General features: G+C 37.1%; 2 protein-coding genes across 3 annotated transcripts; both read right to left on the bottom strand.

Moving 5' to 3' along the window:
- Nucleotides 1–11,567: 11,567 nt before the first annotated feature.
- On the bottom strand, nt 11,568–13,268 carry LOC139900580 (F-box/FBD/LRR-repeat protein At1g13570-like). The gene is made up of 4 exons (XM_071883346.1): nt 12,807–13,268; nt 12,224–12,337; nt 11,989–12,141; nt 11,568–11,906 (listed from the first exon to the last, which is right to left on the bottom strand). The coding sequence occupies exons 1-4, from the start codon at nt 13,266–13,268 to the stop codon at nt 11,568–11,570; spliced, it is 1,068 nt and encodes a 355-aa protein (XP_071739447.1).
- A 5,122-nt stretch (nt 13,269–18,390) lies between these two features.
- Nucleotides 18,391–21,539, bottom strand: LOC139896976 (F-box/FBD/LRR-repeat protein At1g13570-like). 2 transcript variants are annotated; one of them, XM_071879613.1, is made up of 6 exons: nt 21,376–21,539; nt 20,863–21,005; nt 20,424–20,751; nt 19,968–20,075; nt 19,725–19,877; nt 18,391–18,874 (listed from the first exon to the last, which is right to left on the bottom strand). In XM_071879613.1, exons 2-6 carry the CDS (start codon nt 20,988–20,990, stop codon nt 18,560–18,562), a joined length of 1,032 nt encoding a protein of 343 aa, XP_071735714.1. In that variant the 5' UTR covers nt 20,991–21,005; nt 21,376–21,539; the 3' UTR covers nt 18,391–18,559. The 2 variants fall into 2 exon arrangements, with proteins under 2 accessions (XP_071735714.1, XP_071735713.1); XM_071879612.1 differs by having other exon boundaries at nt 20,424–21,005.
- Nucleotides 21,540–24,814: the final 3,275 nt, after the last annotated feature.

Here is a 24,814-nt window from a genome sequence, read left to right as displayed (position 1 = left end):
GGTTAAGGACGGGTTATGACATGTGGTATCAGAGCGTTGGTCTTAGCGAACCAGGTTTGCATTAGTGTGTCTAACTGAGAAGTCGTTAGGATACATTAGTAAAGTCTGGACTTTGACCGGGTCTGATTTAAAAAAAAAAAAAAACCATTGCTTATCACTGTTGGTTAAAATTTATATGTAAATATTATGTAGTACTAATGGGTTAGTTGTTGTGTGATAGATGTCGGGCTCGAAACTTATTATCACATTCAGCGACTCCGAATCAGAACCTTCAGATTGTGTTTCAGTCATTAACATATCCGATGACGAAAGTGGTATTTTTGGGGAAGACTCACAATTTCCGGATGAACCAACTATAGAAATATCGGAAAGTGAACCCGAGGAGGAAAGTGAACCCGAAGAGGAAAGTGAACCCGAAGAAGAAAGTGAACCCGAGGAAGAAATACTAGAAATTACGAAAGAAAAATTCGATCAAGGAAAGAAACGAAAAGCGAATGAATTAGAAAATTCAAATCCCGAACTTAGTGAGAATGACGTAGCACCAATTCCACTCAACACTACCACCCCTATTCCCGCTATTCCTATTAGTGCTATCCCCGCATCTAGTTCTTCGGCTCCTCAGCCAAAACGTAGGCAGACAGCTAGGATAAGCGTTAGGCCATTCATTGGAACTAAACGCCCTAGAAAATAGACCGAACGATGCACTGCCGTATTAAGCCATGGAATCATATAATGTTTTGTATAATATTATTAGTGTGGTTTGCTTAAAGTTTGATGTAAGATAAGCATATGTAAAATAGCGAAGTATGAAATGCAATAATTTTCCATGGTTAAGTATTATTTAGATTGTAGTAATTGATTCTGTACTAAGCTATTAAGTATGAACATTAACGGGTAGGTACTACCCAAGATATAATTATAAAACGCTAATAAGAAGAAAAGGCTTTTATAATAATACCTGGTTCATATTATTAACAAGCTATAAATGTACTATAAATACACACTACATCTATAATATTCCATGTGAATAATTATTTTCTTTCATTAGGAAATGGCGCGATTGAATCGAATGACGGAACAAGAACTCGAGGAACTCATCAACCAGCGAGTGAACGATAGAATGCTATGGGTCGAAGCTGCAAGAGCTGCTGCAGTTAACCCAAATCCTCGTGTAGGATGCTCCTACAAGACGTTTCAAGCTTGCAAGCCATCATCATTCAGTGGAACGGAAGGACCGATCGGTTTAACCCGATGGATAGAAAAGATGGAGACGGTGTTCAAAATCAGTGGTTGTGATGAAAAAGACATGACCAAGTTTGCATCGTGCACTTTACAAGATAGTGCACTCACATGGTGGAAGAATTATGTGAAGGCGGTAGGAGGAGATGTAGCTTATGATACTCCATGGGAAGAATTCAAAGCGATGATAATCACCGAGTATTGTCCAAGGAATGAGGTTATTAAGTTAGAAGATGAGTTACGAAGTTTGAAGGTGGTTGGTACTGAAATCACCAACTACAATCAGCGATTCATGGAATTGGTTTTACTATGTCCTGAATTGGTTCCAACCGAAGCACGGAAGATTGAAATGTACAAAGGTGGTTTGCCCAAAAAGGTCAAGGCAAACGTTACAGCATCGAAACCTAAGACAATTCATGAAGCTATAACCATGGCGAACGAGTTAATGGATCAGGTCATTCTGGATAAGAAAGCATCCAATACTGATGTGAAGGTATCAGGTAACAAAAGAAAGTGGAATGGAAATTATGATCGAGGTAACCAACAACAATCTTTTAAGAAACAAGAAACCATACAAGGTGCAGGTGGTGGTTCAAGCTTTGGTTATAAAGGACAAAGTCCTTTATGCAACCGTTGTCACAAACATCATTTTGGTTACTGTAGTGTGTTGTGCACTAAATGCAATAGACAGGGACATCTTGCTGAAGATTGTAAGGCTCTCGTTACAAATGGTAACAAGACTCCTGCCACCAACGCAAATAGAACTGCTTTGGCTAACATTACTTGTTTTGGGTGTGGAAAACAAGGTCACTATAAGAGCCAGTGCCCGAATCAGAATGGCGGACCTGCACGTGGAAGAGCGTTTGTTATTAATGCTAGAGAGGCACGAGAAGACCCGGAGCTTGTTACGGGTACGTTTACCATTAATAACTTATCAGCATCTATTTTATTTGATACTGGCGCCGATAGAAGTTACGTGTGTATAAATTTTTACACTAAATTGAATTGTTCATCATTACCTCTAGATGCTAAGTACTTGATTGAGTTAGCTAAGGGTAAACTAATTAAAGCCGATAAAATTTGTCGTGATTGTGAAATAAATCTAGCCGGAGAAACGTTTAAAATCGACTTAATACCCGTGGAATTAGGAGGTTTTGATGTAATAGTCGGCATGGACTGGATGTCCAAAATAGGAGCGGAAGTTGTTTGTGCCAAGAAGGCAATTCGTATTCCTGGTAAGGATAAAATACCGGTGATGATTTATGGAGAGAAGGGTAATTCAAAGCTAAAACTCATTAGCTGTTTGAAAGCCAAGAAGTGTTTAGAAAAGGGATGTTACGCTATTTTAGCACATGTTAATAAAGTCGAAAAGAAAGAAAAGTGCATCAACGACGTGCCTGTGGCAAGAGATTTTCCTGAAGTTTTTCCGGAAGAATTGCCGGGATTACCTCCATTTAGATCTGTAGAATTTCAAATAGATTTAGTACCAGGAGCTGCACCAGTGGCTCGTGCGCCATATAGACTTGCACCGTCCGAATTAAAAGAACTTCAAAGTCAGTTAAAAGAATTACTAGACCGTGGATTCATACGACCAAGTACTTCACCGTGGGGAGCTCCGATTCTATTTGTTAAAAAGAAAGATGGATCTTTTAGGATGTGCATAGATTATCGTGAATTAAATAAGTTAACTATCAAAAATCGGTATCCACTACCGAGAATTGATGACTTATTTGATCAACTCCAGGGATCATGTGTTTATTCGAAAATCGACCTAAGATCGGGCTATCATCAACTACGTGTCAAAGAAGAGGACATTCCGAAAACTGCTTTTCGAACACGTTATGGTCATTACGAATTTTTGGTCATGCCGTTTGGGTTGACAAATGCGCCAGCTGTATTCATGGACCTCATGAATCGAGTTTGTAGTCCGTATTTGGATAAGTTTGTTATCGTTTTCATTGATGATATTCTTATCTATTCCAAAAGTGAGCAAGAGCATGAGCAGCATTTAAGGTTGATATTAGAGTTGTTGAGAAAAGAACAGCTATACGCTAAATTTTCTAAGTGTGCTTTCTGGTTGAAAGAAGTGCAATTTCTTGGTCACGTTGTTAATAGCAAAGGAATTCAGGTTGATCCAGCAAAAACTGAAGCTATTGAAAAATGGGAGACTCCTAAGACACCAACACAGATACGCCAATTTTTGGGTTTAGCCGGTTATTATAGAAGGTTTATTCAAGATTTTTCCCGAATAGCTAAGCCGTTGACAGCATTAACACAAAAAGGGAAGAAATACGAATGGACCTCGGAGCAGGAGAACGCATTTCAATTACTGAAGAAGAAGTTAACTACGGCGCCTATTTTATCGTTACCTGAAGGGAACGATGATTTTGAAATATATTGTGACGCTTCGCGACAAGGTTTTGGTTGTGTTCTTATGCAACGGAAGAAAGTTATTGCATTTGCATCCCGACAATTGAAGATTCACGAGCGAAATTATACGACGCATGATCTAGAATTGGGAGCAGTCGTGTTTGCATTGAAGATGTGGAGACACTACTTGTATGGGGTTAAATTCACTGTGTTTACTGATCATAAAAGCCTTCAACATATTTTTGATCAGAAACAATTGAACATGAGGCAACGTAGGTGGGTCGAGTTAATAAACGACTATGATTGTGAAATTCGTTATCATCCCGGAAAGGCGAACGTGGTGGCCGATGCTTTAAGCAGAAAGGAACGAGAACCAATTCGAGTACGAGCGATGAACATAAAAATTCGCATGAATCTCAACTCACAAATCAAAGAAGTTCAACAAGAAGCACTCAATAAAGAAAACATAAAGAATGAAATAATGAAGAAGTATGAGAAGCAACTCGTTATACGGGAAGATGGAATTCGATATTTTGCAAATCGTATTTGGGTACCGAAGTTGGGTGGATTAAGGAAGTTAATATTGAACGAGGCACATAAGACAAGATACTCGATACATCCTGGAGTTGGAAAGATGTATCAAGATCTTAAGACACGTTATTGGTGGCCTAATTTAAAGACCGACGTTGCAACATATGTTGGGGAGTGTTTAACTTGTTCTAAGGTCAAAGCAGAACACCAGAAGCCATCAGGGTTACTTCAACAACCAGAAATCCCAGAATGGAAATGGGATGGTATTACCATGGATTTCATCACAAAGTTACCAAAGACTGCCTGGGGATACGACACCATTTGGGTGATTGTTGATCGTCTCACCAAGTCTGCACATTTCTTACCTATAAAGGAAACGGATAGAATGGAGAAACTATTACGATTGTATATAAAGGAAGTTGTTTCAAGGCATGGAATACCTATTTCCATTATATCCGATCGTGATAGTAGATTTACCTCAAAATTCTGGCAATCACTACAGGAGGCACTAGGAACTCGGTTGGATATGAGTACCGCATATCATCCACAAACCGATGGACAGAGTGAGAGAACGATTCAGACTCTCGAAGACATGCTCAGGGCATGTGTGATCGATTTTGGAAACGGATGGGATAAATATCTACCGTTAGCAGAATTCTCGTATAATAATAGTTATCATGCGAGCATTGGAGCTGCGCCATTCGAAGCATTGTACGGAAGGAAGTGTAGATCTCCTATCTGTTGGAATGAAGTAGGAGATCGACATTTAACTGGTCCCGAAATCATACACGAAACGACCGAGAAGATAGTACAAATCAAGGAGAGATTGAAAACAGCTCGTAGTCGCCAAAAGAGCTACGCCGATGTTCGAAGGAAACCATTAGAGTTTCAGGTCGGGGACATGGTTATGCTAAAGGTGTCACCTTGGAAAGGTGTGATACGTTTTGGAAAAAGGGGTAAACTGAACCCAAGGTACGTAGGCCCGTTTAAGATCATCGAACGCATTGGACCGGTAGCTTATCGGCTCGAGTTACCGCAACAACTCGCTGGAGTACATAATACCTTTCACGTCTCAAACCTGAAGAAGTGTCTTGCAAAGGAAGACCTCACCATTCCTCTTGAAGAAATCCATGTCGACGAGAAACTACAATTCGTCGAAGAACCAATCGAAATCATGGACCGTGAAGTTAAACAGCTCAAACAGAGCAATATACCGATTGTTAAGGTTCGTTGGAATGCTAGAAGAGGTCCCGAGTTCACGTGGGAACGAGAGGATCAAATGAAACAAAAGTATCCACACTTGTTTCTCGATAACGCAAAATAGGTACAATTTTAAAATTTCGGGACGAAATTTATTTAACGGGGAGGTAATGTAACGACCCGCACTTTTTCGATCATACTATACTTATAAGATTAATATTTACATAAATTAAACCTTGCCAACATGATAAGCAATCCAAATTGTCGAGACTTATATTTCCGAAAAGAGTTTTACACAACGTTTGACCGTCTAGTTTGACCGATGATATCACGAACTATACAATATATGATAATTATACGTTTGTGTATATAAATGTATATATACATATTTAACATGATTAATAAATGTTTTAATATCCCATTTTATATTAATAACAACAAGTTATATGTGTATTTTGAAACTACTAACTTAAGTTTTCAAAACGATAACTATACGTAACGTTATTTGACATAAATACTTAAGACATATAATGTTTATACATATATTGTATAAGTAATGTATTTAATCACTTTTAAAGACTTAAATACATAAAACCATATAAGTGTATTCACAAAAGATAGCTATATTTGAATCTTCATTCCATTTTTCACAAAATTTCTATACGTATACCTAGAGTATTTATACTCGTATCATACCTAGCTTTTATACGTATTTACTAATAGTAAATACACATCAAATCACCACCAAACCTACTCTTGTTACTGCCCTTAGAGCTAGGTAATTGAACTTGGATGCAAATAAGACTAGATACATAAAATGATAGCTTGAATTTTTGTCTCCATACCCCCCATTCACGTTTTTTTTGGTGTATATATACATGCTCATTTTGATCCATTTTTACTACCATTTTCTTATCAAAAACACACACTCTTTCTTACTCTCTAAACTCCATAACAATCCAGCAAATAACCAAGAAGATCTAGCCATAAAAACCATACTAAAACACCATAAGAAAACTCTTACAACAACACTTCAAGAAAACCTTCCAAGAACACCAACTTACTTCCAATCTTTCATCCACTTCTATCACCCTTTTGATTCTAGCTTCTTACTCCTCTTTTACAGCAAACTTATCCAAGGAACTTGATGTAGAATCTATGTTCATAACCTTATTCGATTCATATATATATAGCTATCTTATTTTGTGGTACAAAAGTTTAACAACAAGAACATAGTTTGAATGTTTTCAAACTTGTTTGCAAACTAAATAGATCCTTCTAACTTAACTTTTAAAATACTTCAAGACATGTAACATAACTTATTTATATGTTAATTTAACAAGGTAAAACTTGGTTTTTCAAAGTATAAGTATTTTTAGAAAAATAATCATTTGAGGTTGTTTACATGATGGAAAATGATTAACTTCATAAGTTTCACTAAAGTTTGACCTATGCCGTGTGATTTTGAATACAAACTAAGGTATTTACAGTTCATAGTCTTAAAGAGGGACTCGATCCAAGGAGATGGCAAGTTGAATCAACGAAAACGGAGTTGTAACGAAGAAACTATGACCGAAACAAAATCGGATATCCAAGACTAGTTTAGCCACGAAAATAATTGGGAAAAAATTAAATAAATCACATCTTTTTAAGTTAACATGATATTTTATATATATGTACTTATAATTCAATTTTATATGGTTCAGGATCACCCGTAAACAACACGAGAAGATTAATCATAAGATCCCATGATTGTACGCAACACGTCATTTGACAACACCGGTACTTTATGTACGCAACACGTCATTTGACAACACCGGTACCATGGGTCAAGATTAATCTCGACCAATACATATATGATGAGGTTTTATTTATTTCGTTGGGGGTTTTATTTATTTCATTGCGGGTATATTAAACATCTAAAAATGAACCATTAAAATTGAATTACTAACAACGAACTGCTAACTACGGACTAAGGAAATATTCAAAATATTAAAAGTATAACAAGTATATATATATATAAACATTTGTTTTAAAATGAAAACATATTGATATATTATATATGGATAGGTTCGTGATATCAACCGGAAGACCGAGTCAAAATATATATATCATCAAGACAAGAGTGAGTATATAGTCCCACTTTTAAACTCTAAATATTTCGGGATGAGAATACATGTATTTTATGTTTTACGATATGGACACAAGTAACTGAAAAATATGTTCTACGTTGAGTTGTACCACTGGCATACTTCCCTGTAGCTTGGTAACTAATATTTACAGCGGTATTGTAAACGCGAATCCTGTTGATAGATCTATCGGGCCTGACAACCCCAACCGGACTGGACGACCAGTATTCAACGGTTGCACAGTACTTCGTTTTGTGACTACACTTGGTACGGTGTAGTAAGATTTCATATTAAAGGGAATATGCGACGTGAAAATGTTAAGTATGGTTACCAAGTGCTCAACCACTTAGAATACTTTTATTAAACTGTTTATATACGAAATCTTGTGGTCTATATATATATTGCTGCCGGCATTAAACCTATATCTCACCAACTTTATGTTGACCTTTTAAAACATGTCTATTCTCAGGTGATTTCTAAAGCTTCCGCTGCATCATGTTGGATCTAACCAGGATCTTGCGTACGCATGTTTGTGTCAAAAATAAAACTGCATATCCGAGATGTTGTATTGTAAAATATGCTAGAAACCGTGTTGTTGTCATCATTTGTAAAGTTTGTAAGTCGAAGATTATCGCTAAACGTTAATCTTCTTTTTATTGTCTTAAGCTTGTAACAAAAATAATGGTTATGGTTTGTAATGTATAATATATGCAGTTTTCTTTCAAAAATATCTCATATAGAGGTCAATACCTCGCAATGAAATCATACGTTATCTAACGCGTTCTTATGGTTAAGGACGGGTTATGACACTAACCAACAACATCAAAATCACTAATCATGTTTATGAAGTTTTCTAAAACAACCTACACCTCAAATTGAAACTATTGATGTTAGGAACACATTTAATACATGCATTTATAATATTTTAACATCATTCAACAACCAAATTACCAAATCAAACACACCAAAGTTTATGTTCATGCTAGTTACTTCAAATAACAAAATCGAACATATAAATCATATATTCATGTTAGACTTGAGCCATAGACACTAATTAACAACTTTATAACTTAAAAACATCAAGAACACAAAATCTAGTGATTTTAGAAAGTTACCCAAATGTAATGAAATCGGTATGGAATCGAAGAGGAAGTTGCAAGGATTCCAAATATGAAATGTGTTTTGATTGAAGCTTGCTTGAACGAATTTAGATGATGATTCTTTGAGATGGAGTTTGAGAGAATAATTGAAAGTATTAAAAGAAAATGGAAAAGGGAAAATGGATAAATGAATGGAGGAGGAGAAGTGTTGACCCTTTGACCTAGTTAAAGGTTTGGCACTTTGGCAAGTTTGATCCCTCTAGTTCGGTTGCGGGTGCGTGAATTACCTAAACGAGATATTTTAAAACGCGTATTAACGGGAGATGTTATAGTCATATAACGGACTTTAAATAATTAAACGGAAAAGTAAACGGAAAAGGCGGGATGTTACACGTGCATGGGAGTTTTCTGCTTGGTCAAGTATCTCCCAATATATTCTCATTTGACATGTAACGTGGCAAAATGATAACCATGTTTACCCATGATCTCATGAGCATGTGTGCATGTGCATGGTTTATGGAGAAAATCATTACTTCAATTACTTCTACTCCGTATATAAATAGATGGTGAATGAAAGAGTAGGGTTAGGCCTCTAGATTACATATTTTCATTTATATGTAGTCTCGAGAGAGAAGTCCAAAGAGCCTCTTATTACTTTATTCATTTGTATTTGTAATTGAAGAGAAAGCCTTTAGTTCATACGTCTGTTGAGCTAGAGAGAAAAGGAGTACGCCTCTAATTTACATTCAAGTGTATTGTAACATAGAGAGAGAATAATAAATAATGATTCACCCAAATATTCATTGTCTTTTTGTCTTCCAAACTGTTACTACAACCCTTCGGCCAACCAATCCATATACAATCCCAATCCTTACGAAGTCGTTGTGTTCATCTCAATTTCGTAACGGATCAGCATATTTTGAACAAACCGTTCGATCATGAGATATTTAATAATCCGTAGATGTTTTTTAATAGACAGAGAAAAGATATGGGAATAAAATGTGGTGCCATGATTAAAAGGCCGAGAAAATTAGGTTGTAAAGAAGACATTATGGTTGAAGAAAAAATAGGTTGCAAAAAAATGCAGGAGATTGGAAGGCCAGATGGATGTCCTTTGGTGGGAGGTTACCCTTTATCAAGTCGGTTTAATTTACCCTTATATTTCTTCTCACTCTTTCATTCTCCTATGTGTGTGTTAAAATCTCTTGAAAGTTTAATAAGGAATTTTTATTGTAGTGAGTAGGGTGTTAAGAACAATATGACATGGATTAAATGGATAATATTCTTTCAAAGTACGTGATGGGGGTCTTGTTGTTGGTTCCTTCAAATGTAAAAATTGGACTCTTCTAAGAAAGTGATGGTGGAGACTAGGTCCGTATAACATTCGTTTTAGGTCAGAATCACTGTGAGCATTTATGGGTCGGGGGAAGTTTGGGTTGTGGTGTCTCGAGTTCGGTCACCTGTAAAACCTCAACTTGGGGTTACATCATTCGAGTCGGAGCTAATATCGAGTTGGTTTGGTTTCCCTTCAGGGATTCCTTCTTAAAAGTAACTGGTGACGATGTCAACACTGTGTTTTAGGAAGAGTCTTAGTTGGGTGGTGTGAGGCTTTGTGACTGATTCAAAAGACTATTCGAACTTGAATCGGATAAAAAGGTTGTATCTGCAACAGGGTTACTTGGGTGGATAATAAATGGGTTGGGAATTAGAATTGGGTGCACGATCCGAGGGGACGAGCTTGTAGGGAAATAATAAATTTTACTCCATGTTTTCTTCGCTTGTTTGGTGTAACAGTAAGAGGGATAAATGAAGGTGAAATCTTGATGATTATGAAGAATTCACAACAAAACGATTGGCATGATTAATCAATGAGAAGTTTCTTAAAGGAAGTGAACATAGAAAATGAACGGTACAAAACAATCTGATTCCTCAAAAAATAAGCATTTTCGCGTGGAGAGCTATGCGTCGAAGACTTTCGGTTCGTGTGGAACTTGATAGGAAAAGAATTGATCTTGACACACTTAGATGCCAGATGTATAGTGGTGACATAGAATCGGTCAAGCATACATTCCTTTTCTGTAAGCATGCGATGGAGACATGAGAACGATTATATAAATAGTGGAATGTTACAAATTTGAGCCTATCAGAAATGTTTAGTGGAGTGTCGAGAGAAAGATTATCAGAACTGGGCCAACAAATGCGGTGGAATGGATAACTAGCTACCACATCTGAAAAAACAGAAATCAACACATTTTCGGCAAAAAAAGTTGGAGCGACCCAGTCATGATCAACGAAATACAAATAAAATGTTTCGTATGTTTATATTCTTATTTCATATGTTTTTAGCAGATGTCATAATATACCGTTTACAGCTACTACTAGTATTTAACAACAACAACTAATCCCGCGTATGCCAGGTATTAGGAAATGAGACGTGGATAATCCTTCGTTCAACCTAGATTAAAAGAGAGATTCTTATAGTTTAACTATATTTTCATGGTTGAAAATGCGAAACATGTGGTTCTGTCCAAGAAATCTTCTGTTCAATTTTTTCAATAATATTATAAAAATGGCAGTGTAAAGTAACCAGTAGTATTAAAAGTTGGTCGCCTTTAGAAACGTTCGCTTCTCCACTCACGTGTAGAGAAAGTATTCTCCCTCTCCCTACTCCCCTTCCGACCAATAACAAAAAGTAAAAACAAATAAAAAATCGATACGTACCTGAGTGTGCTATACGTAGCTCAAGAAAAAAAAGCAAGAAATGCTACACTAGTATTTGACAAATTATATAAAAACAAATGGGGTTATGATAACTTAATTGAGTTCCACAAAGGATGACTTTACTTCATAATCAAGTATCAAGTATCGGATTTATAACATAGTAGAAAGTAGCTAGGCTACTTTCTACGACATAAGAAAACATAATCTGGATATGTACTCCACAAAATAGTCCACATAAAAAGCTTTGACAATCCTTAACGTTAACAAAGACAATTACCTAGTATCGCCAAAATCTTAGCCTTCGTGAAGTAGTTTCCGGGCGTTCAATAATTAGTTGTGCTGAAGGTGATGCACGTGGAAATGGAAAACGAATCATATCTCTAAGAATCTTCAGTTCTTTGTCAACAGAAACATCGTCATTAAGCTCAATTCGTGCAATCTTTAGTACAGTCGACCTAGCCATGATCAGTTTCACAAATTCCATTCCAAACTCCATAGTACTTAAACCTACGATTTTAAAACTCTTAAGATGATCTAAGGTCAAACTCAAGTCGTCTTGGAGATCAGCAAACTGCAAACAACTTTCTTGAATCGGCAACTTTTCATTATCATCCATCTAATTAAGAAAACATGGTGAAAGTCATCAAAACTGTATTATAAGACCCATTATCGTAAGCAATATGACTACATATATATACCTGGAAAAAAATTCGTTCTAGATTTGGGGAGCTCCTGATTATGCAAAGGACAAATGAAATGACATCTTGTTCCCTTAGGCACACATCCAAACAAATATAGGTGAGGTGAAGCAAAGTCGAAAGCTTACTTGGTATACCACCCGAAGAAAAGAACTTAAAAGACAAAAAACAAAACAAAGATTAGCAATCGCAATTATTCGTGTATGAGATGCATATAATCTTTGACCAAAATCACCTTCATGTAATTCTTTGAGAGAGCTAAAGTACTAACTAAAGGCACACACTGGAAAAGCTTCACAAAATTAAAGGAGTTTTCCTCTACATATTCTTCTTCATAATCGACCTGCATCTATAAACATAAAAATACATTTACAATGATATCTTCAAGTAAAGCAGCTTCGTAAAAGCTAGGTTATTTGAACTTTGTGTTGTAGCTCATGTGATAGTGGTCTGCCTCTCTTAGCGAGACGTCAGGAGTTCGACTCCCGTTGAGTGCAGCATTGCACACAAGGTTGCTCATTTACCCTTGAATTTCGCCTAAGGGTGCCTTCCGCACATCGCGTTGCGGGGGCTGTGGGGGGGGGGGGGGGGGGGGTTATGTAACTGTGAGAGATGAACACGTGGGTGGTTAAGTCCCCCTGGGTGATCCCATAATGTTGTTCAAAAAAAAGAAAGAAATAAAAAGGTTATATAAACGTAACCAAATAGATTCTTTCAAGTAGTGGGCAGGTCGAGAGGACATGTTGAAGCCCTTGAGCAGAAACCTTAACATTATAAAATGCGATGCTCCTCAACTAATTAAATTCATTAAATGTCACTGGAGGTTCAAAATAACAACCCGATAGCGGTAAAACATCTAGTCCTTTCAATGAAAAGAACGAAGTGGGTAGTTTGTAGAAAGAGCCAGAAGTGGAAACCCTCAACCCTTCCACATTAAATTTCCTTGAAATATAAAGTATGATATGGTCAAACTCGGCTACCATGCCCAATTTGTTGATAGAAAGAATGAACTCGAGTATCATCGGACCACTATGCATTAACAAAACATGGAAGATCGCATTGACAAGCTTATATTTCACCAAACGTCCGCCAACAAAAAACTCTTGAACCAAGTTATCATCAAATACAAGTTTGGGCATAGTCATCCAACAATGCTTCCATCTCTTAGACAAAATGCTGGTTCTCAATGCATCTCGGATTGGCATAAGACTTAAAATTGTTTCAATTATGTTTTCAGGAAGGGAGCTGATTATATCCAAACTTAGTGTTTGAGTTTCCATTATATACACTCCACAAGTCTGTAATGTAAATCAACAAAACCAAAAGAAATGTGACCGTGTTTTCCATAGTGGAAGTGATAAATATATATTTACATCTATATCTATATTTTATAATTATTTTATTAACAAAATCATCATTCATGGAAAAGATAAACCTAACTTTTTAGAATTACAACTAAATCTTTAAAAACTAACGTTCATAGAAAACAGGAACATATTTTCAGCATTCAGTGGTTTAAAAAAAAAAAAAAAAAAAAAAAAAGATAGATGGCACATTTTTTTCAGGCACACTGTTCTCTTCAAGATAAATAAAAAATATTTCATCATATCTAGGGTTGCAAAATCAAGAGTTTCGAGTAAGATATTTCAGTTCATATTAAAGTATTGTGTAACTGATTCTTAATTCAACTTATATATGGATAAATAAATAAAACTTGAATAACAACTAAATTAATCCTCAGTACAATGAGTTGTTGAGCTGATGAATAAAACAGTACATGTTAGCTTTTCTACAAGAAAGAAGAGAGTATGAATTACCTCTACACTTTTGATCGATTTTAAGAGCTACAATTCCGGATTGAAAGCGCAATGAGTGGCCAACCAAACGGACGTGATGAACAAGGAGTATTTTGATTTAGGGCAAATTTTATACAGCAAAAGGAACGTATTCTATTTTAGTCTCGTTTGAGGATTTAGAAAAGACATAATTACCCGAAATTTCGATCTTCGTCCCTGAACTTTTTCTATGTTCTGGTCGTCGCTTAAATTGTAACTTTTACGTGAGACGTCCTCCGTTAAACCGTTAAATTTAGTCATGTGCCATGCATGTATGCATGTTAAGATATTTGTCTTTTTAACTTTTTCTTCTCCTTTTCAATTAACTAATTATTATTTCACCTTCATCACCAACATCATTATCGCAAAATGAAAGCCCTAATTTAGTCATTTTATCTTTTTTCGCTTTTCTTTCTTTATCACAATCTTCCATAGCTCAATACCATCAACTAGTTCTAAGACCATTTCCAACCATGACGCCGTCAGCCCATCATCCACACTTCCTCAGCGTCACATCAGCTTTCTCTCTCCTCCTTTCTCACCACTTCCTCCCATAACACTCATATAACACACCATTGCCAACCATAACATACTTACTCAAATTTTATTATTATTATTATTATTATTATTATTATTGTTATTATTATTATTATTATTATTATTATTATTATTATTATTATTAAAGCAAATAAATAATTGTTTTTGAACATCACATTTATTAAATAACAATGATACGGTTACATTTTTTTTTTTTAAAAAGACATATTTAAAAACAAACACAAGTACGTAAAACAATAAAAACTACTCGTCTCGGATAACTCAAACGTTTTTTGGTATTTCTTGGTGATTTTTGTTCGAGCTCTCAATACCAAAGCGCGTTGTTCCTCCGTCAAGTCGGGTGCACATGGCTGGGTGAGATGACAATTGATCCAACATTTCACGGGTCTCGGTCACGTCGCATGTCCTATCCATCGTCCGCCTTGTAGCATTGGCGATTTCAATCAATTGCAAACGAGCTTCGTTGGAAGACAACTGTGAGGCCGCATCGGATGACCCCGAACTTCTTTGACTATTGGTACTTGAACGACCCGGTGGACGACGCAGAGGTTCTTCGTGAAATAACCTTTCAAACTGACTCGGATCCCCACCCGCACCTTGGTTCGAACCTTCACCCGGTCCACTCACAAGCGGTGGGGGTAACTCGACAGGCCGATTACGCTTGGGAACGACCCCCTCGAATGTTAGAAATTTAGGAAAATCTTTGAGAACTCGCCACGCTTCCTCGTAAAGAAACTTACGCTTCGTTTGTTCCTTAAATTCTCGACGTGCGCTACTTACGATATTGGCATCTTTGTTCCCACTTCCCAAAATGATTCAAGCTTCGTGTAATTGCCGATAAAAAGTTTGACATCTTTCGACATCTTGCTCCATTTTCCCGTTATTTGATCGGCTCGACGTTTTTCACGCACTTGGGCATTGTAATTTTCTCGGATATAACCCCAAAAGACTCTTTTGTTTGGCTCGTTCCCGTTAGTTCGGATGCTTGCATCCAAACGTTTGCCAAAATCACACTTTCTTCGTCCGTCCACGACACTTTTTTGCATGTGACTTTCTTTTTTCCTTTTGATCTCAGGTCACTTTCACCCTGGTCTTCAACATATTTGGGTTGAGTTTCGGGAACGGCTTCAACATCTTCATCACCGGATTTGGTATCCGTTGGAATTTGTGTAGGAACTTGATTTGGAAAGTTAGGTTGTCGTATTGTTGGACGAGTTTGTTGTTTATGAAATTGTTGTTGATGAAATTGTTGTTGACCAAAATGTTGTTGAGGAAATTGTTGTTGACCATATTGTAGTTGTTGATGGTGAAAATTGGTGTATTGTTGATTAGGACTAAAAATAGGTGAAGATGATGCGTATTTGGCAAACCCCATGTCGTGAGCCGGGATGGAAGATGACCCGGATGGCGAGTTGAAACACATTTGGTTTTCAAGTAGAGTTTGAAAAAAATCATTACTTCGTTGAGTGTCGTTGTGTTGCTCGTTCGGTTTGTTTTGGTTTTTTTGGATGATGAGTTTTTAGGCATTTTGATGAAGGAAATTGTTGAATGAAAGAGTTGGAAGTGTTGTAGTTGTTTAGAATTTTTGGAAGTATTGTGTGTGTTTTAGGAGTGTTGGAAATGAAATAGATATCTAGTGTAAATAAATGAGATATAAAAAAATAAAAATAAAATAAAAAATTCGGCCACCTAGCCGTTGGGCAATTAAACGGTCGAAATATTCAAACATTTGTATCTTCTCGTCCTCATTTGTGCGTATGTATGATTTGTACGAGGGCGATGGGAGTGAGGGCGGCCGAGGGCGGCCGAGGGCGGCACCAATGCCATCGGCGCCCTCCCGTGACGGTGTTAATGACATCCCCTATCACATGCACATGTCGTTGGGAATGGTCTAACATATTCAAATTTTATTTTACATTTATAGCATACATCAATGCCTAATAAGACACAAGAGCTCATAATATATCAATTTTATTAAATGCTTATTAGTATTATATTTCCTAAACGGTTAAACGAACACCTATTTCATCATGACTGGCTTTCGCTCTGCAACTCCAAAACTAACACCACCATTAAAACATATGAAACCGATCAACTCATTTCTTCTTTTTTCTCATATTTGAGTATTTTAGATCTAATTCCTACACCATCGAAGACCCCGTTAAGATATATGAATCGTTTTATTTAATTCTGACGAAGTATCAATAGACCGGAAGTTGGGGAGATCGTCATGTGTCGACTTCACCATTGCTCGATAACTTTCGTCCGTTACCACGAAACTCACACCGACTTTCTGACACCCTCAACAATCCTAGAAAGATCAAGTTCACTCACATATTCCAAGCATCTTGAAATATCCGACCAATTATTTGGTCATCCCGTTTCAAACCCCGCAAGTATCCGACTTCCACGATAAGTCCCACTAGCGACTTTCAAACTGATGTACCACGTTCATTACAACAACGCCCATCGAATTTGGTTCGTTTTTGGTTAACGAGGCCGACATGGTGATTTTAGATTCGACAAACGATGAAGGTGTTAGTTTCGGGGATATCATGAAGAAAATGTCCAAAGTTAATTATTCGACGTCAAATGAAGCTAGTCACGGCCAGTCGAAGTGGTTAATTGGTTATGGCCATTTCTAATGATATGCCGTTTCTAATGGTGTGCCAGAGCCGAATGATGATAACACTATGTTTGTGGTAAGATTGGCTCATTTGAAAAAGAAAAAGAAGGAATAATTGTTGACAAAACGTGAAGTAGAATCGAACGGTGAGAGGCCTCTGGTCGTAGTGGAAGAAGTTATTGCGATTGCGAGGCCCCTTCATGTGAAGATTTTTGTAAATCGTGGTATGTCTTGAATAAACATGTTTCAAAGAGTGCTTAGTGAAGTTAATCAGAGGTCTTGAAGAATGCGAACGAGGCTTCCACTTCAGGTGTTTATAAGCTTAAAGATGTTGTTAATGATTTGGATTACGGGGACGCAATAAAAAACTTGTTTATGGATCCTCAAGATGGTGGAGATGGCGGTTCATCAACAATCGGGCGAGGAAATATGTCCGCAGAGGCTTTTGCGGCATTCGATGAAATGATGACACGCTTGGCAGAGGAGAGCGCACCGGGTGATTGATCCTCCAATCTGTTATCTTACATGATTAAGAATTGGTCCTGGAAGAATTTCTCCGAGACGGTTAATGGTGAATTGAAAAGGGTACCTACAAGTTGATTGGTCGGGTTCGTCTTGTGTTTTGTCTGTTTGGTGTGATTCCTTTTTAGCTTGTGGTAATCGGTTTTGTTAGGTTAGTTTGTTTTATTAGTTTTTCGGGAGACTCATTTATAGATAGTTCATTTAGATAGTTGTTTTCTATGTGTGAGCTTCCCCGTTTCCTCCTCTTTTTTGAATTCCTTTTTAAGGGCGTTTTTCTTTGGAAACGACCTCGTATCTATATTAGTATTCACTATTTTTGCTTAAAAAAAGGTAAATTGGATTATGCCGGGGGTGGAACTAAATATATCAAGTATCAAAAGGAACTTTGCAAAGGAAAATTTATGTGTCTGCAGTTTTTCATATATGAATAACTTTTTAGATACCTCATTTTTAGAGGATTTGCACTCACGGCCTGCATATGGTGAGTTTTTCTATTAGGTGTTTGTATCCGTATTTCGTATGTTTTAAGCATTGATGTTAAACTATAGCGTCTATTTAATAAAACAAATGGAGTTATAATATAGGGTACAATTTAAAAGTGTTCATTGTGCAATTTAAGCAATCAAGGGTAGCTGCATCAAAAGTACGTGGTTTGGAGGTGAACTTGTTACAGAATAAGGAAGACCAGTGTTTCAAACATGCATAGATTCCAAGTCAACTGTTGTTATACATATTTGACTAATTAATATGGGGTTCTTTGAAGGCCTATGTTAAAAACTGCATTCCTAAGCACCTATAACAAGATTAAACCATCTGTACAAAATAAAGAACTTAATTGTGCGTGGGAGGATTTACTTCCAAAGCAAGGTTTGGATTTATAACAAAGCAAAAGTAGCACTTCATCATACGACAAAAGAAAACATAATTTAAACGAGTACACAAAAAAGTCCACATAAAAGCACAATACTCTGCTTTGACAATCCTTAATGTTAACAAAGACAATTACCTAGTATCACCAAAATCGTAGCCTTCATAATTTTTTTTTTGGGCGTTCAATAATTAGTTGTGCTGAAGGTGATGCACGTGGAATTTGAACACGAATCATCTCTCTAAGAATCTTCAGTTCTTCATCAAAAGAAACATTGTCGCTTAGCTCAACTCGTGCTATCTTTAGTATAGGCGACTTACCCATAATTAGTTTCACAAACACCATCTCACACGCAATGTTACTAAAACTTACTATATCAATACTCTTAAGGTGATCTAAGGTCAAACTCAAGTCGTCTTGGAGATCATCAAACTTAATGGAACTTTCCTGAATCGGCAACTTTTCATTATCATACATCTGATTCAGAAAACATGGTGAAATGTCATCAATCAAAACTGTATTTTAAGAACCATTATCATAAGTAATATGACTATATATAGGGGCAGGATCATTGGGGAAGTAACCAATCGGGGGGAAGCGGGGGAAGCAAAAAAAAAAAAAATTCGTTTTTTTTTGGAATTTTTTTTCCACGCATCAAGATCACACAAAAATATGAACATTTAGAAAAAAAATACACTTCGTGATGAATGTTATTATTTAGGCGGGAAAACGATCGACAAAAATAACATTCAAGATAATATTGGTCGTGAAGAATGTTAACGTTTTTTTTTTTTTTTTTTTTTTTTTTTCATGTTTTGTGAAGCAAAATGTAGCCCGATTTAGAGTTTAGGGTTTGGTGTTTTGGGTTTAGTGTTTAGTCCCTAAACCCAAAACCCTAAACTCTAAATCGTTCGTGTTAAAAACTCAATCTAAATCCTAAATCTAAACCCTAAATTTCTAAACCCTAATATCTAAACCCTAATATCTAAACCCTAATATCTAAACCCTAATAGCTAAACCCTAATATCTAAAACCTCAACATACGCTCGAAAAACACGATAATTGTTATATATTACTTCTTCGAGCGTTTTCCCGCCAAAATAAAAACATTTATCACAAAGTGTCTTTATTAAATGTTCATATTTTCATCCAATCTATAATGTTCGTGAACAAAGTTTTTTCAAAAAACGAAAAAAAAAAAAAAATTTGCTTCCCCCCGCTTGGTTACTTCCCCCTTGATCCTACCACTATATATATATATATATATATATATATATATATATATATATATATATATATATATATATATATATATATATATATATACCTGGAAGAAAATTCTTTCTAGATTTGGGGAGCTCCTGATTATGCAAAGGACAGATGAAATGACATCTTGTTCCCTTAGGCACACATCCAAACAAACATAGGTGAGGTGAAGCGAAGTCGAAAGCTTACTTGGCATACCACCCGAAGACAAGAACTTAAAAGACAAAAAAAACAAAGCAAAAAAAAGATTAGCAATCACAATTATTCGTGTATGAGATGTAATATAATCTTTAAGCAAAATCACCTTCATGTAATTCTCTGAGATAGCTAAAGTATGAAGTAAAGGCACACATTGGAAAAACTTCACAAAATTAAAGGAGTTTTCTTCTACATATTCTTCTTCATAATCAAGCTGCACCAATAGACATAAATTTAAAAAGATGTCTCCCTGACAACAGCCTAAAGAGTAAAAAAAAAATTATAATAAAAAATAAAAAAATAAAGTTAAAAAATAAAATATTTATAAATAATAATAAAAAATTAAAGTAATAATAAAGTTTAAAAAAACCATAAACAAAAGTTAAAAAAAAGTTTAAGGAAAAAACTTCTAACAAAATAATTATCAAAAAAAGAAAATGAAAAAAAAAATATATATATATATATATATAATTTTATAAGAAATATGGATCTCGACCGACCCGTTGGACCCGACCCGTTTAACCCATTGGCCAGGCATACTATAAGGTTATATGAATATTACCAATCTGATATCCTCAAGTAGTGGGCAATTCGGGAGGAAATTCTGAAGCACTTCAGCATGAACTCGAACATTTTCAAAGCACATATTCCTCAACTTACTAAATCCATTAAAATTCACTGGAGGTTCAAAATTACAATTTTTTAGGCTTATAGATTCTAATCCTTGCATTAAAAAGAACGAAGTGGTTAGTTTGTAGAAGCTGTTTGAAGTATCAATGATCAAATCTTTCACATTACTTCTCCTAGAAAGACCTAGTATGATCTGGTCAAACTCGGTTATCATGCCCAATTTGTAGAAATCAAGCTCGAACTTTAGTATCGTCGGACCGCTGTGTATATACAAAACATGGAAGATCGCACTGACAAGCTTAGATTTCAACAAACTCCCGCCAACCAGGTGGTGATCAAATACAAGTTTTGGCATAGTCATCCAGGAATACCTCCATTTCTTTGACAAAATGCTCGTTCTCAAAGCATCTCGAATTGGCATAAGAGTTAAAATAGTTTCAATTATGTTTTGAGGAAGGGAGCTGATCCTATCTGAACTTATGCATTGAGTTTTCATCATATACACTCATCAAGTCTGCAACATATAATGTAAATAAATAAAAAACCATAAGTATCACGAATTGCATTTGGTATTTGGTTATAGAAAAGTGAACGTGCTAATAATTCACATTTCAAAAACTTCAGTGGAAAAATAACACATTTCTTTCAATTTTAAGAAGTATAAATAGTGAGAAGCAACACAAATTTTTCAGAAATCAAACGCAGTGTTCTTTTCAAGATGAATAAAAAATATGTTTATCTGATCTAGGGCTTTAAAATGAGGAGTTTTCAGTAAGATTCTTTCAGTTCAAATTTAAGTGTTGCTGTTTCTTAACCTAATTGCATTTATCAACATTACGAAGAAATGTTGAGCAATTGGAAACAAAGAACAGAGTATGAATTACCTCTACGCTTTCGATCGACTTAGGGCTCCATTATAATTATCAAGCTACAATCTTGAATTGAAAGTGCAAAGATCGGGCCAACTGAACGTAAGTAATAAAGTAGGAGTAAGTTAATTCAGGGCTCCATTATCATCATCAAGCTACAATTTGGAATTGAAAATGCAATGAGTTGCCAACCAAAAGGAAGTGATAAACAAGGACTAATTTAGTTTAGGGCAAATTCTCTATATTTCTGATAGAAAACAGTGCATTATTCACCAACATGTCACGGACTTATCTCAATAAGCTCACTTGCGGCACTTAGTCTCTACTAAGTCAGCCTTACTCGGACCTTATAATGATTCAAGTAACCAAAAGAGAAAATATTATAGAACAAGTGGAATTGAAGAAAATACTTATATTGCTTGAGAATGCTTTACAAGAGAGAATGTTTGAGATTTGAGGTGTGGTGTGCCAAATGAGACCACCCCTATTTATACTACTTCTAACACAAAATGAATGGCTAAGATTAATCTAAATCAATGGTTAGGATCTAAGTACTAGAAACTTCAAGTATATACATGGAGATAGATATTTCCATGAACATTCCATACCATTCCATGGAAGAACTCATGGGAAAGTTCTAGGGAGCTTCCATGATGTTCTTGGGCCTTCCATGAAGTTCTTGGGTTAAAACCCTTAATTGGGTCATAATCTTAGTGGGTTGGGCCACAAACTTATTGGGTTGTGACATTCTCCCCCACCTAAGCTCGCGATGTCCTCGTCGTGTGATCCTCGTGATACTTCTTGATTTTGTCTGTGAACTGCCACAATAAGTCTTCGGCTTCCCAGCTTGCTTCACTATCGGGCAAGTTACGCCACTTAACCAGGTATTCTCTATAGCTCGGCACACCTCGTCTCCGTACCGTTCGATGCAACAAGATATCTTCCACTTCACGATCGAACGAAGTCGCAACTGCCATTGGTGCTCGTTTGGAAACTCCTCGTTCTGGGTCTTCCTCGTCCCCATGATAAGGTTTTAGAAAACTTACATGGAAGACTGGATGAATCTTTAACTTGGGCGGTAGTTGAACTCGATAAGATACGTTCCCAACACGTCCAATTATCGGGAATGGGCCTTCATATCTCCGGATCAATCCTTTGTGCACCTTCCTAAATGTTTTGAATTGTTGAGGTAAAAGCTTCACCATCACCTGGTCCCCAACTTTGAACTCAACATGTCGTCTTTTCTCATCCGCCCATCTCTTCATTTTCTTGGCCGCCTTATCTAGTGATGCTCGCGCCAAGTCGGCTTGTTCGTGCCACTCCTTCATCGTTCTATAAGCGGCTGGGCTGCTTCCATCATATGAAGCGGCCAAAGCATTCGGGGTCAATGGTTGGCGTCCTGTCACCAACTCAAAAGGACTCTTCCCCGTGGACTCACTCCTTTGCATGTTATAAGAGAACTGAGCAATATCAAGAAGCTTAGCCCAATCATGTTGATTTGCACTTACATAGTGTCGAAGATAGAGCTCCAATAGTGCATTCACCCTTTCCGTATGTCCGTCTGTTTGGGGATGAAAACTCGTGGAGAAATTCAAGTCCGTCCCCATGATCTTGAACAACTCGGTCCAAAAACGCCCTGTGAACCTCGGATCTCGATCACTTACTATCACATGCGGTATCCCCCAATACTTCACCACATTCTTGAAAAATAGTTTTGCGGTTTCATCCGCGGTAACTTCGGATGATGCGGCTATGAAGGTACCATACTTAGAAAACCGGTCTACCACGACTATAATACTCCCACACCCTTCCGACTTAGGTAAGCAAGTAATGAAGTCTATGGAAACACTCTCCCATGGTCCTTTCGGTGTAGGTAGCGGCTGTAATAGTCCTCCTGGTTGGCGTTGCTCTATCTTATCTTGTTGGCATATTAGGCATGTTCGCACGTACGTTTCTACGTCGTCTTCCATCCTTGGCCAATAATAAGTGCCTTCTACTAATGCCAGTGTCCTCTTGATACCTGGATGACCAGCCCACTTTGAATCATGACACTCCTTCAAGATTGTCCGTCTAAGATCACCCCACTTAGGCACATATAACCGGTCTCCTTTGGTGAATAATAGATCACCCTTGAGCCAAAACCTTCGCGTTATCCCATCTCGAGCCAATCCAACAAGGTTTTTGGCTATAGGATCATGCTCTAATCCCTCCTTTATACGATCTTGAAGGCAGAATTGTGGTTTTGTGATCGCTGCAAACTCCGCCTTACGACTTAGGGCATCAGCTACCACATTGGCCTTCCCAGGCTTATACTCCAACACATAGTCAAATTCGGCTAGGAAGTCTTGCCAACGAGCTTGTTTGGGACTCAACTTCTTTTGGGTTTGAAAATAACTCGTTGCCACATTATCCGTCTTGATCACGAACCTTGATCCCAAAAGATAATGCCTCCATGTCCTCAAACAATGAACCACCGCCGTCATCTCCTTCTCCTGCACAGTGTACTTCCTTTCCGCCTCGTTAAGTTTCCGGCTTTCGAATGCGATCGGATGACCCTCTTGCATTAGAACTCCTCCAATAGCAAAGTCCGATGCGTCTGTGTGTAACTCGAACGGAATGGTCACATCCGGAAGTCTCAACACCGGTTCTTCCATGACCGCTCCTTTCAACTCTTCAAATGCTGCTTGACATGTCTCATCCCACAACCAAGCTTTGTTCTTCTTTAACAATTCTGTCAATGGAGCCGCTTTCGCTGAGTATCCCTTGATAAAACGACGATAGTAGTTTACTAAACCAAGGAAAGATCGCAAATCAGTAACCTTGGTTGGTGCCTCCCACTCTTGGATTGCCTTGATCTTAGCCCCGTCCATCAGCAACTTCCCATCTTTTATTCGATGTCCAAGAAATTCCACCTCTTTTAATCCAAATGAGCATTTCTCTAGTTTCACATACAACTCATTATCCCTTAGTACTTGGAAAACTTGTTTCAAGTGCCTCACATGATCTTCCATGGTGTCGCTATATACGACTATGTCATCTAAGTACACCACGACAAACTTGTCGAGGAACGGGTGGAATAATTTGTTCATCAAAGTACAAAATGTGGCAGGGGCATTGGTTAAACCAAAGGGCATGACTAAGAATTCATAAGCGCCATACCTCGTCACGCATGTGGTCTTAGCCTCATCTCCTTCGGCAATTCGGACTTGATAATATCCCGATCTCAAGTCTAACTTGGAGAAGTATCTCGCCTTCCCAAGTTGATCGAACAAATCAGCAATAAGTGGGATTGGGTATTTGTTCTTGATAGTTACCTTGTTGAGTGCCCGGTAATCTATACACATCCGCAAGGACCCATCCTTCTTTCTTTGAAATAGCACCGGAGCACCATACGGGGATTTTGATGGTCGGATGTATCCCGCATCCAGCAACTCCTTGAGTTGTCTTCGCAACT

This window comes from Rutidosis leptorrhynchoides, chromosome 3 (genome assembly GCF_046630445.1).
Source record: "Rutidosis leptorrhynchoides isolate AG116_Rl617_1_P2 chromosome 3, CSIRO_AGI_Rlap_v1, whole genome shotgun sequence".
In the NCBI taxonomy this organism is placed as follows: Eukaryota; Viridiplantae; Streptophyta; class Magnoliopsida; order Asterales; family Asteraceae; genus Rutidosis; species Rutidosis leptorrhynchoides.
Note: the sequence above shows the minus strand (reverse complement) of the source record. Positions and strands in the feature narration are given on the sequence as shown.

What these genes read in the sequence shown, in the direction of transcription:
- LOC139900580 (XM_071883346.1), bottom strand. Translation starts at nt 13,268, where the DNA reads ATGGAAACTCAAACACTAAGTTTGGATATAATCAGCTCCCTTCCTGAA. An exon ending in GTTGTTATTTTGAACCTCCA is followed by an intron (nt 12,338 to 12,806) that starts GTGACATTTAAT and finishes TTATGTTTATAG; the next exon opens with ATGCAGGTCGATTATGAAGA. An exon ending in TCTCAAAGAATTACATGAAG is followed by an intron (nt 12,142 to 12,223) that starts GTGATTTTGGTC and finishes TTGTCTTTTAAG; the next exon opens with TTCTTTTCTTCGGGTGGTAT.
- LOC139896976 (XM_071879612.1), bottom strand. Translation starts at nt 20,990, where the DNA reads ATGATGAAAACTCAATGCATAAGTTCAGATAGGATCAGCTCCCTTCCT. An exon ending in TCTCAGAGAATTACATGAAG is followed by an intron (nt 19,878 to 19,967) that starts GTGATTTTGCTT and finishes TTGTCTTTTAAG; the next exon opens with TTCTTGTCTTCGGGTGGTAT. An exon ending in TAGAAAGAATTTTCTTCCAG is followed by an intron (nt 18,875 to 19,724) that starts GTATATATATAT and finishes TTTCTGAATCAG; the next exon opens with ATGTATGATAATGAAAAGTT.